The sequence below is a fragment of the Branchiostoma floridae genome, chromosome 3 (assembly GCF_000003815.2).
Source record: "Branchiostoma floridae strain S238N-H82 chromosome 3, Bfl_VNyyK, whole genome shotgun sequence".
NCBI lineage: Eukaryota > Metazoa > Chordata > Leptocardii > Amphioxiformes > Branchiostomatidae > Branchiostoma > Branchiostoma floridae.
The window spans coordinates 22,636,615-22,654,619 of record NC_049981.1 but is presented as its reverse complement, the minus strand read 5'-3'; the positions used below and the strand labels follow the sequence as shown (position 1 = coordinate 22,654,619).

Here is an 18,005-nt window from a genome sequence, read left to right as displayed (position 1 = left end):
CAAATTGTCCACTTCCTTGTATTTTCAGGCCTCTGCCCTTTTAATTCTGCCTCATCACATATTTCCTCCCATTCTCACAAACTGGGATGTAATGGTATAATCACGTACATGAAGCTAATAGCGACCTGTTGGTTCCCATGACAACCAACCCTAGACGCCCACTGCTCAAATACCACGTCGGTATTTCAGTACTTGACCTGTGAAAAAAACGGAATACTCGGGAAAAGGTCGAAAGTTCAACAGTGTTATGAATGAAATTTCAAGGACTCTATTTGGCTGATCCCAATTATTTTTCCCGAACAATATGAGTTATCTGCACACTCATTTGATCAGGTGAAAGACTGTTTACCTGTATAAAACAGATCGCACTATAGTTCCGCTGTGGAATACAGAACTAGTATTAAGGTCACAGATAAATGTAGAGTTGGCAGTCTGGCACAAAAGGCTAACTAGATAAACCAGCCGACCAAGACATCCGGCAAACCATGTGTGCATGACAAGCACTTTACTGCCACATGAAATATAACCGTAAGAAGTCGACGCCCCCTCGTCACGAAGCGTGCGCATTTCGCCACATGTCGCGCGTTTGTGAACCAAATGGATACTTAGAACTCAATGAGATTGCCCTTTTTAAGCCGAGAGAATTACCCACGTGTTTGCTGGAGCTACGTACAGGTGCGGTACTTAAAAGTCGTTCACATGAGACCTTACGTATAGGGTATCAGCTGTTGAACACTTTGTGTCTGCTTACGTATAGGTTATTAGCAGTTAAACTCTAATGTTGGAGACGTTACATGAAACAAAACAACCAAGAGATCATTTCCTCCCACCAATGCTGTTTTTGACGTGTTTAGGCGTTTTGTCGGGCTTTTTATTTTGTGCCGTTTTCTTTATGTCATTTGGGTCTACGGACATTAAGAAAATTGTACAAAACAGAGACCCCGACAAAAACGCCTAACCCCCCATCTAAAACGGCCGGAGCCGAACCTCTGCTTGGAAATTACTAGTAACAATATGTATCTACTCCATAAAGATGTCTAATCTACTACAAGTACGTAATAACATGTAGCACTATGGTGAAATTTCATTTGCCTCTACATAAAGTTCAATCAAGAGATTTCCACTAAGGAAAGGCTTTATCTGAATAATTAATCGCATTTCCTAAGTACAGCACTTTACCCTGAGAACGCTCGCAAATGTTCTCGCTATCAGGCGACAATAGTCTGCTCTTGTAAGTGACATTCCTGCGTGGCAGGTCCACAGGTCGTACAATTTATTTATAAAGAGTGATGTTTTTAAAAAGCCTTTCATTGTAGACCGTTCCGTCTATGTGTATGTGTAGGAACTATTTAATGAGCGTATAAAAATACCAATTTCTTTGTGTTTTGGTAATTACTATTAATGAAAAAAAAACACCTGTATCAAAGCAAATGTATAAATGATTTATACACAGCGTCTATGTTCCCAATACACAAAGAATATGGATATTTATTAATGCTGAACGGTTAGTTTTGCTTCAGCTAGAAGCTGAAACTTACAAACGCAAGAAATTTACCACTGTAGAACCTGGTTGTTTTACATAACCCAAATCCCGTGATATCATTTTATGACCGACATAAATTTAAATTCAAGACACCTATGAATGGCCTAAAAGGGAAGGGAGAGGGGTCATGCTTTTAGCATGTTGTCTACATTCCTTCGTTTCTACATAAGATGCAAATAATCTATTTTTACTTCAGGCGACTATCCACACATCTCTATATATATCTACAGTCCTATGTACACATCCGTACTGTATATCCTTGTAAAGCTCTCATAAGTACGTTTAAACCTGTTCAAAAAGGCTGACCCTTAACGTGACAACCAATACAGTCAGGGGATTAGGAATGGTGTAAAAGAATTTGTTGAACATGTTAGAAGAAGCAGACTATTCTGTAGTTGACTGCGTTTGTGCTCGGAATGTTTGCATGTCTGCTCTGCAGGATTCGAACCAGTGGTTTCTGTGTAAAGAAGACACCTACCCGACTGCTTCTGTCTCTCTGGCCTTTTCTTTTCCTTATAAGATTTTTAGAATGGTTTCAACTGTTTTCAAAACATGATCGCGTGAACTTGGTAGATGTTTTCCTTTGCCTCTTTCTCGTAAAACGGCAGCGAGTTGTATTTTGAAGGTGTTCAACCGTGCAGGACATGCCTCGCCATGTCTTGGGAAGCGTTCATGGCCGCCGAAACGTGTCAGTATGTTTACACACCTAAAAACCGAGGAGAACCCGGTCTTTATTCTCACTAACGAGGAGAAAAGGAGAGGGCCTCAGAGACTGATTTCAGTCTCATATGCCTCTCCAGGGAACACTGTTGGTGTGTTTGCCTGGTGCTAATAAGCTTCTTCTGTTGTCAAACATTTTAATGCCCTTTATTAATGTTAATAACATTAATTACATGTTCTGGATAAGATCCCCTATTTGATACCAGTCATTTGTGTGTCCTGTCTACGGTAACCTTGATCTTAACCTTTTAGCTACACGTTATTTTAGACGATCTTCAATCGGATTTATAAGCATACGCTACAAAGGTACCGGTGTAGTCGGTATGTAACAAAAGTACTAAACTGCACTCAAGGCTCAATTATGTTGTGTGTGTGTGTGTGGGGGGGGGGGGGGGGGGGGTTGTAACGATGACGCAAAATGAAGTTTACCGTACAAGCATGCAAAAAGTCATGTCTGTGTGACCATCACAGTATAGATTTCTGCCAGAAATATGTGGCTAAACCACCTGTTGCTACAGAGACTAATGGAGGTTTTTGACCAACATTATGGGTACATTATTCGCAGTTGCTTAGTCCAACACGACTAGCACAATGGTATAGCGTTCTTAGTTATACCACTACTTTAGATGCACCTGGCGTCCAGTGTTATGGGTCATAGCTGTTTCGTATCTTGTCTGACGGACTGATGTATATTATTGCATAGTTAGCTACAACACTGAGTATTTGTCAGTAAACATTCCTACACATTCACTAGTGGGTCTGTTTCCACCATTACAACAATGCAGTCAAACAGAGAACACACACATACCCATGTCTCCAGGAAGACTCTGCGATTCCTAGATGACACTTGCTCTTGCATGTAAGAAACCTTTTGTCGATCTGAATATCCAGAGGGTTTTTAAAGTTGTTAACGAAGCCACATCACGATATTTTAGGAAAAACCGCGCCCTGAAGTCCTGTGAACGGTATGCTGCAGAGTGCACACCCCTGTACTAGGTTAACCCCGAATGAGGGACAGTTCTAATAAGTAGCGCTCGGGTGGGCGTGGCTAGACATGTCAATCATCCGGTGACGTCATGGTTGGTGTAGAACCAGGATGTTCTCTCGGGTCTGTAACAGGTGCAGTGCCCTGGAGCACGTAGTCATGCCCGCACTTATCTCTTGTATAACCTCGAGTAGTACTAGTTCCAAGTATCGGACAATTACACGAGAATCCATCCCATTAAAAGGCTTTTTTGTTTTTGCAGAGAACCATTCAACCAAATGTTTTTTACGCCAAAGCGGTCAAACTGAGTGCACCTTGCCGTATGCACATAACGACCGTTTTGTTCCTTTCCCCTAATCGGCATTTTGAATGGTTACCTTTAAAAAGATCGATAGCCCTTTTGTGCATCCAGCCAAGCAGCCATGCGTTCCAAAGTACTTTTTTTGTTTCGCTACAAGAAAATAGAGTTCCTATACAGCAACAATTGCTTTCCAAAGAACGGTAATTTTTAAAGTAGATGTAACACGAATACTGTTTAGTAGATTCTTAATCTCTTTTTTTGATCCTTTAAGTATGGAACGTAACAACCTGGTCCCGATTTACAGCTGTAAAGCAAAAGCCACACTGAAAGGATACTAGACATCTGACACACAAAGATGTACCATTTATCATTAAGGCCTTTATTTCCGGATAAGTCCGGTCATTGTGCCTGTAGCTGGTGTTGCCATGTGAAAATGACACAGGCTGTTGGGAAGTCTCCGATGCGGACAACATCTGTCCACTCATCACTTTAATGCCCACGTACTTCACGTGCACCCTTTGGGTCCGTTTAAAACTTTCAACTTAATTCTTTACCAGGATATTTTTCTGTAATTTCTGGTAAAATTGGGCATATGTAATCCAAGTCTTCGACTGAACAGTACCGATGATTGTCACTATGCGTCACGTTATGTTGCTCTGCAGGTAGTGGATCAAAAGTAAAGATTGCAGAAAGCTTATGGCACCCCCCGTCTTTACGGTCACCGAGATGGGGCCCATTATATCTGTGTGGGAGATCACAGTGATGAAAGTCTTATCTTAGTCAAGAAGCATTTCCTCATAAATCATGTAAACGAGATCCGGACCGATTGGTATCATTCAATCTTCGTCGCAATTGGGTGCAAACTGAGGGCATTCGTGTAATAGTCGTGAATGTGTTCTACAAAAAAATTCTTGCGCAAAACGCTGTCTTATAGATCCATGTCGGTGGTTGGTTCTGTCACTCACGTTACAGCCTGCTTGAAAATTCTACCTTAGCACAATCGTATCACGGCCCACGACGAATCTGACCGCGCAGCTACCAACAATGGGAAACGTCATCACTTGCTGACGTTATGAATGATTTCTGTCCATCTGTAATGTGCTAATGTACGTTATACGTAGAGGGAGGTATTAGCGCCAATTTTTTCAAATACGCATATATCAGAAGATATATGTAAATATATATGTAGATGGTCTATCTAAGCACAGAAATCACAAAAGTTGAGCAATTATTGAACTCTAACCCCTCCGTACATACCCCTTGAAGTTTGGATACCCCAATATACCAATATTACATTATACATGTACACGTATTTTAGCTTCCCAATGTTTGTGTGTAAGAAGCAAACTCTTTTACATGTAGTTCTTTTTGCACAGTATGCATGTAATATAGTGTGCGATAGCATAAGCCTTTGTATCGAGACATCATGTTGCCATGGAAACGGAAAGTAAGACATTTTGGAGACAGTTTTTCAGATTTAGCCAACTCAACAATATGATCCACAATCACAAGCAGCACGGGATGAGTCATGTGGATGATATGAGGGCAAGCTGTGACACCGGCTGTCTTATCGCCTTGATATGATATAGATTATATCTGACAAACAATGGCCAGTCCGTATTTCCTGTGATGTTAGATTTTTCAGAAACATAGAGAAAGTACACAGTATCAAGCTTAACGAGCGGTGCCGATCGGTACAACGTACGATAATGCGTACAACATATGGCGCAAGGCGAGATAGATACAAGAATTGTTGGAAACGTCCGATGTAGATTAGCTTAATGATGAAACAAGGGATCAGATACTGCTGTTATAAACAAAGGGCGCCGGGAATTTACACAGACAATGACAATGGATGGTGTAAGATTTGCATTAGATATCTTGGTTCATATTGCACAGGTAATGCTATTAATTTACTAGTTATCTGGATGGGTTTACATTCTACATATGTGCACTTCTTTAGCGTACCCTTTGATATCTTGCAAAATTGTATAGTTTTTATACGTCCCGGTAGTAAGGTCATTGTATCTTACATATACGGAAGCGATGAGTATTTCAACATTCATCTCTTAAGCCAACGTCATAGAGCATAAAAATAGCTCACCCAATGAGTTTGTGGGCTTAAGCGGCTGTTTTCGGGTACAGAATGCCGGTATCCTCTTAACCACTGCGCGATTGTTTGGAATCAGGCGTGATGTTCGAAGATGACCAAGCCAAGATCAAGCTGGTCGAGTAAATTTTCAGGAAAGATTCACCGGTGATTTTGAGATTCGCCGACCTTTGATAGTGCAACGCAACGACAGTGATCCATACGTGGCACACCATTTTTATATCTAAGAGGAAAATGTATCTACTTTATATCGGTTATCTGACTGAGAAATGAGGTATCTATGGCATGATATACGCACCTTTCGAGAAATCCATTCTCGTTGGCTCACTCCGGTAGCAGATCTGTGAAGTTCCCTTCCAAGCCAGCTGCAACTACCTTTACTTAAGGACTGTACCAACTGACTTCCTGTTGGAGGGGGCGCAATCTCCCTCCGAGAACACTCTATTAAAGACTGTTTCGAAATTTACTTGATTATAACACCAGCAAGAAGCAGTGTAACGTTTTGCCATACTACCGTCACTGTGTACCTCATCAGCCTAAATGCTTATGTACCTTCAATGTTTATTTCATGTACATTATTGTTTTCTATGTGGGTCGGTCACTAGCTAGCTTTACTCTGTTGCTAGCCACACTGTTCACAATATTTGTGAACCTTTACGCCTTGTGTGATCTGTTTTAATATGTCAATACTTAGTGGGCACGAAGCGTGAGAAAACATGAATTTTTCATCGCTCAAATATAAAAAAAACAATACCTCTTACGGCTGTCTTTTGTATAGCCAAAAGTTTATTTTCGAGTTTGCTTCATATAAGTTATAAACATGACAAAGAAAGACTCATACTTAATTATCAATATATTAGCATCCAAAATATTTTCACCATATCCAATATGGACGATGTCTCTACAATGGCTACCAGGTTCTCATCTCATGTCTTCTCTTCTCATGGTAGAGCATCATCATCTGTTATGTGAGGTTATGTGAGGTTAACCCATAAAATTCCCCATAAAATAACAATCATATTTCTTTAGTCTCTGTAAGGCACGATTCACGGTCTGAATAGGTGAACGCCATATGCATATTGTTCGACAACCTTCCCGACATTCCCAGTGAACGGACCCGGAAATGTGGACGGTTCCATTCACCATTGTAGGGATCTAGCTGCAAAGTAAAGCCATCAGTCTAGTCGTGTCACTTCCAAATTTGTATGTTTGAACCTTTATTCATTCATGAGAAGCTCCTGGGGCAATTACTGTCGTATTGTGGTCACCTGAATGGCGCCGAATGGCAGCTTGCTCCAGACACTTGCGATTTAGCCCCGACTATTGTAAGCTCCTCGCAATTCAGCCCCTGGCTGCAAAGAGTATTCGGCCCACCCAATAACAATAACAAATCTGCCTGCAGGCCGCTTTTCATTGAGGTCATGAGGGAGGTAAGGGTCGGATTAGATATAACAGATTTTTTTTCGCCAGGAGCGAGGTCCAAATAGTTAACTGAATAACTATTGCAACCTTGGCATTGTTCTATGCTAGCATTGACGTCCTTCGGTGGAGAAGATGGCTAGTGGATACAGAATGGAGAGGTTACGTTCAGGCATTCATGCTTTGATTTCCCCTGGAAAAGGCACTACGTACTTCGTGTGTGTTGGCATCCAATTGTCTCAGGAGACAATGGTAGGCAGACAGACACTCGCCGTCTTGGGTTAGGCCTGGCCTGCACTTGACTTTTTAAGGTGAAGGAGGGGTGTGCACTTCCTTCTCCACCCTCTCGTCTGCTGACACACGACGGTCCCACAGGGACAAGAACAGCATACCACGTGTAAGGCGGCCCCAACAGATGCAGCTTTGCTGTTTGGAGTTTCCATCTTCGTACGACATTATTTTTCCTCATTCCATCTAGATGTAAATGCGCACCAGACGTAATCTTGGGACCGAGGTAAAATGCCGTGAAAATGGTCACCTTTCAATATGGCGCCCTAGATACAGTGGATGAACAACCCACTGCCCCACGACCTCAAGATGCCTTTGAACGTTAGGAGCTAGCTAGCTGTACGCTACACTCAAGTACATAAATGCTTTTGGTCCGTGACAGAGATAACAATCTGATAGACTGTACTTTACTATCTAGAGCATTATAGGTAGTCATTTAACTTTCCATGCATGTCAAGCATGGTAGTTAACTTTCATCGTCTCTTCCTTGCGCCATAGATGACATTATCAACGGAAAGTCCACTTTTCAGATGAGGCCTCAAGGAGCCTTATAGCACATCCTTTGCTATAACGTTTACAGCTTTCCACGCGCCGTGTTAAGAACCTCCATTAGATTTAAATAGCATAGCGAAAGATGGGCAGTTTTGGAAGTCATGGTGGTCTTTCCATCTTGCGTTGCTATGACCAACTTTCTTGGTGGGAATGAAACCCACAAAGCCTGCGAATGTACCTAATAAGGGTATGGAGGTGCAATAATCAATAATGGATTTTTAATATTTCAGGATTGATATCTGAACGTGGAAATTACATCACTTCAATTTATTTTTAAGGCAAAGAAAACCAAGCGTTCAAAAGTATAAGAAAATTTACCTGTCACCATGTCCAGAACATGACATATATTCTGCTGTAGGGGTGGGTACCTGTACATCTTAATTGTTTATAAAACCGTTTATTCTTCTTCGACCGGTCCGTAACAAACCGGGCCTCATAAAACGAGTGGACCGGATTTTGGACCGATTAGAGTAAGAACAGAATATACCAGCAGACATTTACACGTTTTGGAGCTTAGCGGTCCAAGAAAATGACAAGAGTGAAGAAGGGTGAGATTGAGTTTTTAGTCATGTCTATACCAAGTATCTATTGTCAAACGTACAAAGGCAGTAAACGTTGCTTACACGAAGATAGGATTTTAAGATCTGCCCTTTCATTTAACAGACCCTTGCGGAAACAATTGGCATTGCATGGACATCTTAGCCCTGTATCGTAACCTTATATCAAATATACAGAAGCACTGGCTCGTTGCAAGACAATCTCTCTTGGGTTCCAGTGACTATTCTGACGTGAACGTTTCAAGTGGCACGTATTTATTCTCTGTCCATTACATCTGATGGGAAAATTGACAACCTGATAACGCAATATCCTGCGTTGTTAAACGAAGTCAATCCAATAAGCTTCTGTGTTTGATCTGAGTTGTATACGTTAGTATCACATCCACACATGTGTATACATTACTCTCTGAATGGACGCGTAATGATGTCGTGCAGTATGATTTGATACACTTAACTTAAATAAATAACTTCGTTCTTAAATAAACTACTTCCTTCAATCATTTCCTCAACATGTTCGTATGACCTTCGCAACAAAATGAACTTAAGATCACTCGACGCTTCAACAAATCGTTTTGCAAAGTCTTTTGTTCCTTACTCATTAAGTCACTGGAACAAGCTTGACTTGGCAACACGTAGATACAGCTTCCTTAGGTTTAAAGTGCACTTGTTTAAATCTGTAAAACCTGTCAAATTTAGACATTTTAGTTTTGGTCCCAGATATGCTTGTACTCTCTTGGCACGCCTTCGCATTGGCACCTGCAGCTTGAATGGTAGTCTTTTCAGTCGTGGACTAACTGGTAGTCCAGCCTGTAGCTGCGGGTGCCAATGCGAATCGATTTCTCATTTCCTACTTCACTGCCCATTACATAATAATCCTCGTCACACTCTCTTCGGCAAACTTTCCAGGATCGTAGGACATCTTTTCGATATTTTCTCTCTTTCTGATGGTGAAATCAAACATTTACTACTTTTTGGTACTTCCCTTTGCAACTATTCCACAAACTGTTTGATTATGTCTTCAACCCAGAACTACATTGTGCAAACTGGCCGTTTCTAACCATGTTTTTTTGTTCCGTGTCCTACCAAAATTTCCGGGGGTGGGGGGGTACCAGGACTTGCGCTTCTACCAGTCAATACATTAGTATTCCATTTGTACAGATTTACTGCATCTTGTCAATCATATGTTATTCTTATTTTCCTTTAATAGCGGCACCGATAGACTTGAGTGGGCCGCTACTTGTCTGTTATTTTGCCTTTATGTGTTTGTTTCAATTAAAAAAAAAAATAACTTCGTAAAATAATGTATGCCCAGCAGTCTAATCAGATACCCATGTGATACGATAACACAACTACATTAAGTAATGCTATATATTCCATTTGCAAATGCTTAGAGTCAGTTATGCCTTATGAATATCATAATCCATTCTTTTTCTGAGACAAGTACAACACTATTCAAAGCATGTTTAAATTCCACCTTTTATTATGAATAAAGTCCTCCCTTTCCGCCTCAATAGCATAGCCATCAAATTCCAATTGCAGACTGTGGTGTGCATGATACAGGCTTTTCTCGCTGGCCACGGAACATTTATTTTGCTATCACGTTCGCCGGATGACTACTCTCGTAGGATCCTCCACACGCCACAGATGTACAGAGGTCAAGCTCACACTTTCCGCTACTCCTTCACTGTCGGCGGGTTTACGAATCTAAATGACTGGTAACTATTATAGGATGTCGGTTCTTGCACCTTTCTGACCTGAGGGCTTCTTTGTGTATGCAACACGCCGATCATCTGTTTGTCAACGTCCTGTCCAGAATTCATCACTACACTGTAATACCGAAAGGATGGCAGGAAGCGTGGTTCGGGATACATACTACATATCACTGAGCAATTATATTCAGACAGAAACATAGATAGTAAAGTAACATGATATGGACACAGCAAGGTAAACGTTTTGTCTGAACATACAAATGTACATGATACAGTAAAACAAGCAGTAAAGATGATGGTGTTAAATTCTTAGTAAGAATGTGATTTAATCCGAAACTGTGCATATGGTATACACAATATTAGGTAGGTACTATTCACAACAATAAGAATAAGCCTTATGGTTGTCACGTCTGGATCATCTTATGACACGTGCAGTAGAATTGTGTATCCAGGTTTACTAAGGCGCTTTGGATGAGGCGGGGCATCAAATTAGGGATAGCACGTCAATTTTATAGATTACATCAGCGCGATCATTTTCGCCTGATTTCAGAAAACAAAACAATATTTATTTTCCTCTTAGGGAATGGTAAGATAGACCAGGTAGAGGTTGCCATGACTATAGTTGCAGAAGTCAAACCTGTTGGATAATTGTAAAACTGCCACCAATATGGAAGCCATGACTGTAGTTGTTATCTTGGCAAGTGATACCAGTGTACCACACAAGTGTCAATTTTACTACACTTGTTCACTTCTTTAATACAGGAATGAATGCCTTGTTAGTTGTGATGCCACATTTTGTCACTTCAAATCATATTACCACGTTTACGGTGTCTATTTTGAAAATTCAGTCATCTTGTTTTTGGCCCATCTTGTTTTATTTTTTCGCGCTATCTCATTATTTTTGCGCTCTGCATATGATGTCATCCATAAAATGTACTTGCTGTGGCCTTAAGGATATCCGGGGGGGGGGTGAATGATGTTCGCTACAGTTGATACCCTACTGATACCTAAGATAGACGTAGTAATCGTATCTAAAGGTTGGCTGCTTGGAATATATACACACTGAACGGCAAGGAATGGCCAGGCTTATCACTAGCTGTCTGCACACAGAAGGCGAAGGAAGGCTGGAGGATGCTGGTGCTAGATGCAACCATGGTCCCCGACCCTCCAGATGAGGATGAGACTACGTGAGGCGAACGGTAGGGTTGGTAACTTTCACTAGGATGAGAAATAGGACATTTCTTCCAATACATCCGACTCTTTGGGTTGAGTGACTTCACGCTTCCAGGGGGATGGTTGCAATTGCGTAACACTGCTGCGTGAAATGGGAATCCATTTATAACAACAGCAAACTACGTAGAAGCAACTGCCGTAATAATGTATTTTCTCTCGGACAGCGTCAGTTGGTGTCATATGTAAAATCAAAGACATTCCAGAGTCCATCTGGCTATCCAATTATTTGTAATGTAGTAAAACTAATGTGCCATTTTCACCTTCATGAAAATTATCACAAATGACAATATAAGCAATGGACAATATTTTGTCATAAGTCTGTAGTACCATGTTGGCCAGATCTGGTCATTTCCTTTGGATACAATCTAAGTCACCCTACATCATCAAACTGGCGGATTGTGGTGTGAATCTGAGTTAGCCTTTGCGGTGACAGTGTTTAGGGATCAAATGTAAAAAAAGGGTAAAAGTAGTCCCATAGCCTTTTTAAGGCCGTGGCGGCAGTGGATTGTTGGTATCCACTGTATCTAGGGTACGGTATTGGGATGCGCGGAGCTAAACCCTTTTCTTCCATCGCATTTTACCTCCCCAACCAGGTGCAGTGTCAGGTACCCATTTTTACACTTGGGTGAAGTAATGGAAGTCATGTTAAGTGCATTTAGGGCAGGAAATCGGCACCATTACAGAATTCGAACTTAAGTTAGGGCCTCTGGGCTACGGACCAAACACCATGTAGTTACGCCACACTCACTTAAAGGTCAACTAAGGACAAAAAGTTATCGTCTCGTCTTGCAAGTCGAGATGTGGAGAGCATTTTGTTGATTGGCAACATGGAACATCAAAGGCCTAGATAGGAAAGTCAAAGTTTACTATCTACCAAGCTATCCAGCTATTCCCTACATGACAATATACGTTTGGCCCTTTTATGGAGGAATGATTGTTTATTCTAGTGACGGTGAAGAAGAGTGATGGATGTCACTCGTAACGTCCGGAAGTAAATCTCCGTTTCTTATCCAGTTGTAGAGACTCATGAATTATATTTGAATATAACGTTTGGCGTCAGAGGGTCCTGAGATACTCACAGTCAGTCACCTCAAAGGTTTGGTTGGTCCCAAACCGACATTTCTGGACGGCACTAGAAGATGAAATGAAATTGATCTCCAGCGCTCACTGTCTGGCTGCTCGACGCCATTTTGATAACATATGTTATACCCCGTGATTTCACCTAGCTAACAAGGTCTATCTTGGACTTTAAAAAATAAGGCAATCAGCAATATTCATGTTAAATCTGCATACCAGAATGGCGATATGCTAACCTTTGTTGACCGCCGAAAAGAGGCACAAGACATCGTCACGGAAAAACTCGATAGAAAAGATAATATTTGCCAGATGAGGCTATAAAAGTTATCTACGTTATCCTGACAAGTTGATCTATCACATGCAGTGCATTTGAACTTTTAGATATTATGTTACGGTGAGATTTCAAGAGCTAAAGTTGGCCTTCAAACTGCCGTGAAATGCCTGATTTCGGCTACGATTTCGTACTGCATGGGGTTTCTGGGCTACCGCTTTCCAGTATATTCAGTATACTTCCGGGTCGCAACAGAGAGGTCATACCAGAACGCGTAGCCGTGGAGTTCGCGTGTCCTGACTCAGTATCGTTGGAAGCAAGGAGGTTCAGCTGAGTTCAGAAATGGACTATTTACTTGATGTGGCCAAGGACCTTATTAAACTGTGAGCCTTGGTCCACACTGAGAATCTGCTGTCTGACGGTTAAACAAACAGGCTTATTTCAAGGGAGTCTGTGGCCAGCACCTGACATACCAAGCAACTTTGCCCCAGCCTGATAACGTTTTTGTCAGTTTAAAAAAAAGTTTCATTATTAAAAGATTTATTTTCGTACTCTGTTAATATACAAATAGAGAGCACTATTCTTAAGTGTGTCGTGGGCTTTCAGAAAAAGAGAAAGGTTTTCTTAAAAGATTTCTCTTCGTTTTGTGTTAGTATTCACTTGGAGAAGGTAGTTCGTAGGTGTGTCATGGGCATGACGCACTTTTATCTCAGAAAAAAGTTTGTTCTCTGTTAATATACAAATAGAGAGCTCTATTCTTAAGTGTGTCATGGGCTTGACGCAATTTTCTTTCAGAAAATGAGAAAGGTTTCCTTAAAAGATTTCTCTTCGTTTTCTGTTAGTATACACTTACATAACGCAGTTCTTAGGTGTGTCAAGGGCTTAACCTTCTTTTCTTTCAGAAAAAAGTTTCCTTAAAAGACTTCTCTTCGTACTCTGTTAGTATACAAAAAGAGAGCACAATTCTTAAGTGTGTCATGGGCATGACGCACTTTTCTGTCAGAAAAAAGTTTCCTTAGAATATTTCTCTTTGTTCTCCGTTAGTATACACTTGGAGAGCGCAATTCTTACGTGTGTCATGGGCATGACGCACTTTTCTTTCAGACAAAGAGAAAGGTTTCCTTAAAAGATTTCTCTTCGGTTTGTGTTAGTATTCACTTAGAGAGGGCAGTTCGTAGGTGTGTCATGGGCATGACGCACTTTTATTTCAGAAAAAAAGTTTCCTTAAAAGATTTCTCTTTGTTCTCTGTTAATGTACAAATAGAGAGCGTAATTCTTAAGTGTGTCATGGGTATGACGCACTTTTCTTTCAGAAAAAGGTTTCCTTAAAAGGTTTCTTTTCGTACTCTGTAATATACAAGTAGATAGCGCAATTCTTACGTGTGTCATGGCATGACGCACTTTTCCTTCATCAAAAAAAAGGTTTCCTTAAATAAGTTAAAAGGTTTCTTTTAGTTTTCTGTTAATCTTTTAGTTTTCTGTTAATATACAAATAGAGAGCGCAATTCAAGATCCTGGGTATGACGCACGTTTCCTTCAGAAAAAGAGAAAGGTTTTCTTAAAAGATTTCTCTCCGTTTTGTGTTAGTATTCACTTTGAGAGCGCAGTTCGTAGGTGTGTCATGGGCATGACGCACTTTTCTTTCAGAAAAAGAGAAAGGTTTCCTTAAAAGATTTGTCTTAGTTTTCTATTAGATTACACTTACAGAACGCAGTTCTTTGGTGTGTCAGGGGCTTGACCTTCTTTTCTTTTAGAAAAAGGTTTCCTTACAAGGTTTCTTTTCGTTCTCTGTTAATGTACAAATAGAGAGCGCAATTCTTAAATGTGTCCTGGGTATGACGCACTTTTCTTTCAGAAAAAGAGAAAGGTTTCCTTAAAAGATTTCTCTTTGTTCTCTGATAGTATGCACTTAGAGAGCGCAATTCGTAAGTGTGTCATGGGTATGACGGACTTTTGATTCCGAAAAAAAAGTTTCTTTAAAAGATTTCTTTCCGCACTCTGCAATATAAAAATAGAGAGCGTAATTCTTAAGTGTGTCATGGGCATGACGCAATTTCCTTGCAGAAAAAGTTTCCTTAAAAGATTTCTCTCCATTTTGTGTTAGTATTCACTTAGAGAGCGCATTTCTTAAGTGTGTCATGGGTATGACGCACTATTCTTTCAAAAAATGAGAAATTTTACCTTAAAAGATCTCTTTTCGTTTTCTGTTAGTATACACTTACAGAACGCAGTTCTTAGGTGTGTCAGGGGCATGACGCACTTTTCTTTCATACAAAGGTTTCCATTAAAGATTTCTCTTTGGGATCTGTTAGTATACAAAAAAAGAGTGCAATTCTTCAGTGTGTCATGGGCATGACGCACTTATCTATCAGAAAATTGTTTCCTTAAACTATTTCTCTTCGTTCTCTGTTAGTATACACTTAGAGAGCGCAATTCTTTAGTGTGTCATGGCATGACGCACTTTTCTTTCATAAAAGAGAAAGATTACCTTAAACTATTTCTCTTCGTTCTCTGTTAGTATACACTTAGCTCAATTATTTAGTGTGTCATGGGCATCACGCACTTTTCTTTCATAAGAGAGAAAAGTTTGTTTAAAAGATTTCTCTTCGTTCTCTCTTAGTATACACTTAGAGAGCGCAATTCTTTAGTGTGTCATGGCATGACGCACTTTTCTTTCATAAAAGAGAAAAGTTTGTTATAAAAAAATCTCTTCGTTCTCCCTTAGTATACACTTTGAGAGCGCAATTCTTAAGTGTGTCATAGCATGACGCACTTTTTTCATAAAAGAGAAAAGTTTGTTTAAAAGATTTCTCTTCGTTCTCTGTTAGTATACACTTAGAGAGCACAATTCTTAAGTGTGTCATGGCATGACGCACTTTTCTTTCATAAAAGAGAAAGATTTCCTTAAACTGTTTCTCTTAGTATAAACTTGGAGAGCGCAAATCTTAAGTGTGTCATTGCATGACGCACTTTTCTTTCATAAAAGAGAAAAGTTTCTTCCAAATATTTCTCTTCGTTCTCTGTTAGTATACACTTAGAGAGCGCAGTTCCCTAAACCATTTCTCTTCGTTCTCTGTTAGTATATACTTAGAGAGCGCAATTCTTTAGTGTGTCATGGCATGACGCACTTTTCTTTCATAAAAGAGGAAGATTTCCTTAAACTATTTCTCTTCGTTCTCTGTTAGTATACACTTAGAGAGCGCAATTCTTTAGTGTGTCATGGCATGACGCACTTTTCTTTCATAAAAGAGAAAGATTACCTTAAACTATTTCTCTTCGTTCTCTGTTAGTATACACTTAGAGAGCGCAATTCTTTAGTGTGTCATGGCATGACGCACTTTTCTTTCATAAAAGAGAAAGATTACCTTAAACTATTTCTCTTCGTTTTCTGTTAGTATACACTTAGCTCAATTATTTAGTGTGTCATGGGCATGACGCACTTTTCTTTCATAAAAGAGAAAAGTTTCTTCCAAATATGTCTCTTCGTTCTCTGTTAGTATACACTTAGAGAGCGCAGTTCCTTAAAGTATTTCTCTTCGTTCTGTTAGTATACACTTAGAGAGCGCAATTCTTTAGTGTGTTATGGCATGACGCACTTTTCTTTCATAAAGGAGAAAAGTTTCTTTAAAAGATTTCTCTTCGTTTCTCTTAGTATACACTTAGAAAGCGCAATTCTTAAGTGTGTGATGGCATGACGCACTTTTCTTTCATAAAAGAGAACGATTTCCTTAAACTATTTCTCTTCGCTCTCTGTTAGTATACACTTAGAGAGCGCAATTCTTAAGTGTGTCATGGCATGACGCACTTTTCTTTCATAAAAGAGAAAGATTTCCTTAAACTATTTCTCTTCGTCCTCGGTTAGTATACACCTGGAGAGCGCAATCCTTTAGTGTGTCATGGCATGACGCACTTTTCTTTCATAAAAGAGGAAGATTTCCTTAAACTATTTCTCTTCGTTCTCTGTTAGTATACACTTAGAGAGCACAATTCTTAAGTGTGTCATGGCATGACGCACTTTTCTTTCATAAAAGAGAAAGATTTCCTTAAGCTATTTCTCTTCGTTCTCGGTTAGTATACACTTAGAAAGCGCAATGCTTACGTGTGTCATGATGACGCACTTTTCTTTCATAAAATAGAAAGATTTCCTTAAACTGTTTCTCTTCGTTTTCTGTTAGTATACATTTGGAGAGCGCAATTCTTAAGTGTGACGCACTTTTCTTTTAGAAAAAGGTTTCCTTAAAAGATTTCTTTTCGTACTCTGTTAATATACAAATAGAGAGTGCAGTTCGTAGGTGTGTCATGGGCATGACGCACTTTTCTTTCAGAAAAAGAGAAAGGTTTCATTAACAGATTTCTCTTCGTTTTCTGTTAGTATACACTTACAGAACACAGTTCTTAGGTGTGTCAGGGGCTTGACCATCTTATGTTTTAGAAAAATGTTTCCTTCTTAAGCTTTCTTCTTTAGTATGTAAATTTACACCTTAGTTATTTACTATACTCTTTTAAAGGTGCAGTTCTTAAGTGTGTCTTGGGCTTGACACACCTTTTCTCCTGACACGTTTGTCATCCTCAGTTAGGTTTCGTATACACTTTGAAATGAGCTGTCCGAAAGGTTTGACATAGTTTCCATCTCCCACACAACTAGTCGAGCAAAGGCAACCGTAAACTTTTTACTAGTACGTAGAATCTAACTTCCAGTCATCTAGTGTCTATTTGTTTCTCAATAGCGCATTATTTCAACATTTATCCTTACCTTGCCCGTAGAATATTATGACACAAAAACTTCTATCTGTACCAAGTGGCCGGTCTGCATAGCGTACAAATTTGTTACTTCGAATTCCAAAGAAGTGTACAGCCGTACGGTGTATACGTAGATGCCTTTGGTTTGGTAGGAGTTGTTACCTCATGTAACCGCTCCTCATTAACCGCTCCTTACACTCTTTGTTCAGGGACTGAACGTATACAGCATACTTGGGGGTAACCGTACGGCTAGATCAACAGGGAACTAGCCTGGTATCCAGCCGTAATATAACTATATTATGGCTGAATATCAGGCTAACAGGAAACCGCTGGTTGAGGTTGCTAAATTCATGCTATCGCCCACTGCCGTATTACTGCCAGTGTAACCCGGAAACAGTCGAGCCTCGCCCTATAAACGGACACCTCGAAACCCCCATATGGTGCGTATTTTGGCTTGCTAACAATGGTGAAACCCATAGGAAATTCTGGGAGAAGGGGTC

At 40.1% G+C, this 18,005-nt stretch overlaps 1 protein-coding gene across 3 annotated transcripts in view; it reads right to left on the bottom strand.

Annotated features, from left to right (window-relative positions):
* LOC118412416 (synaptotagmin-15-like) overlaps positions 1–18,005 on the bottom strand; it is a 36,120-nt gene that overhangs the window by 9,556 nt on the left and 8,559 nt on the right. The window contains exon 1 of one of the 3 annotated variants that reach the window (XM_035815265.1): positions 5,958–6,007. The exons of 1 other annotated variant lie outside the window; for it this stretch is intronic. In XM_035815265.1, the coding sequence (XP_035671158.1) occupies positions 5,958–5,973 (16 nt within the window). In that variant the 5' untranslated portion in view covers positions 5,974–6,007. Of the gene's footprint in view, positions 1–3,071; positions 3,274–5,957; positions 6,008–18,005 lie in introns of those variants that run through there. One more of the 3 variants, XM_035815266.1, reaches the window with a different exon arrangement.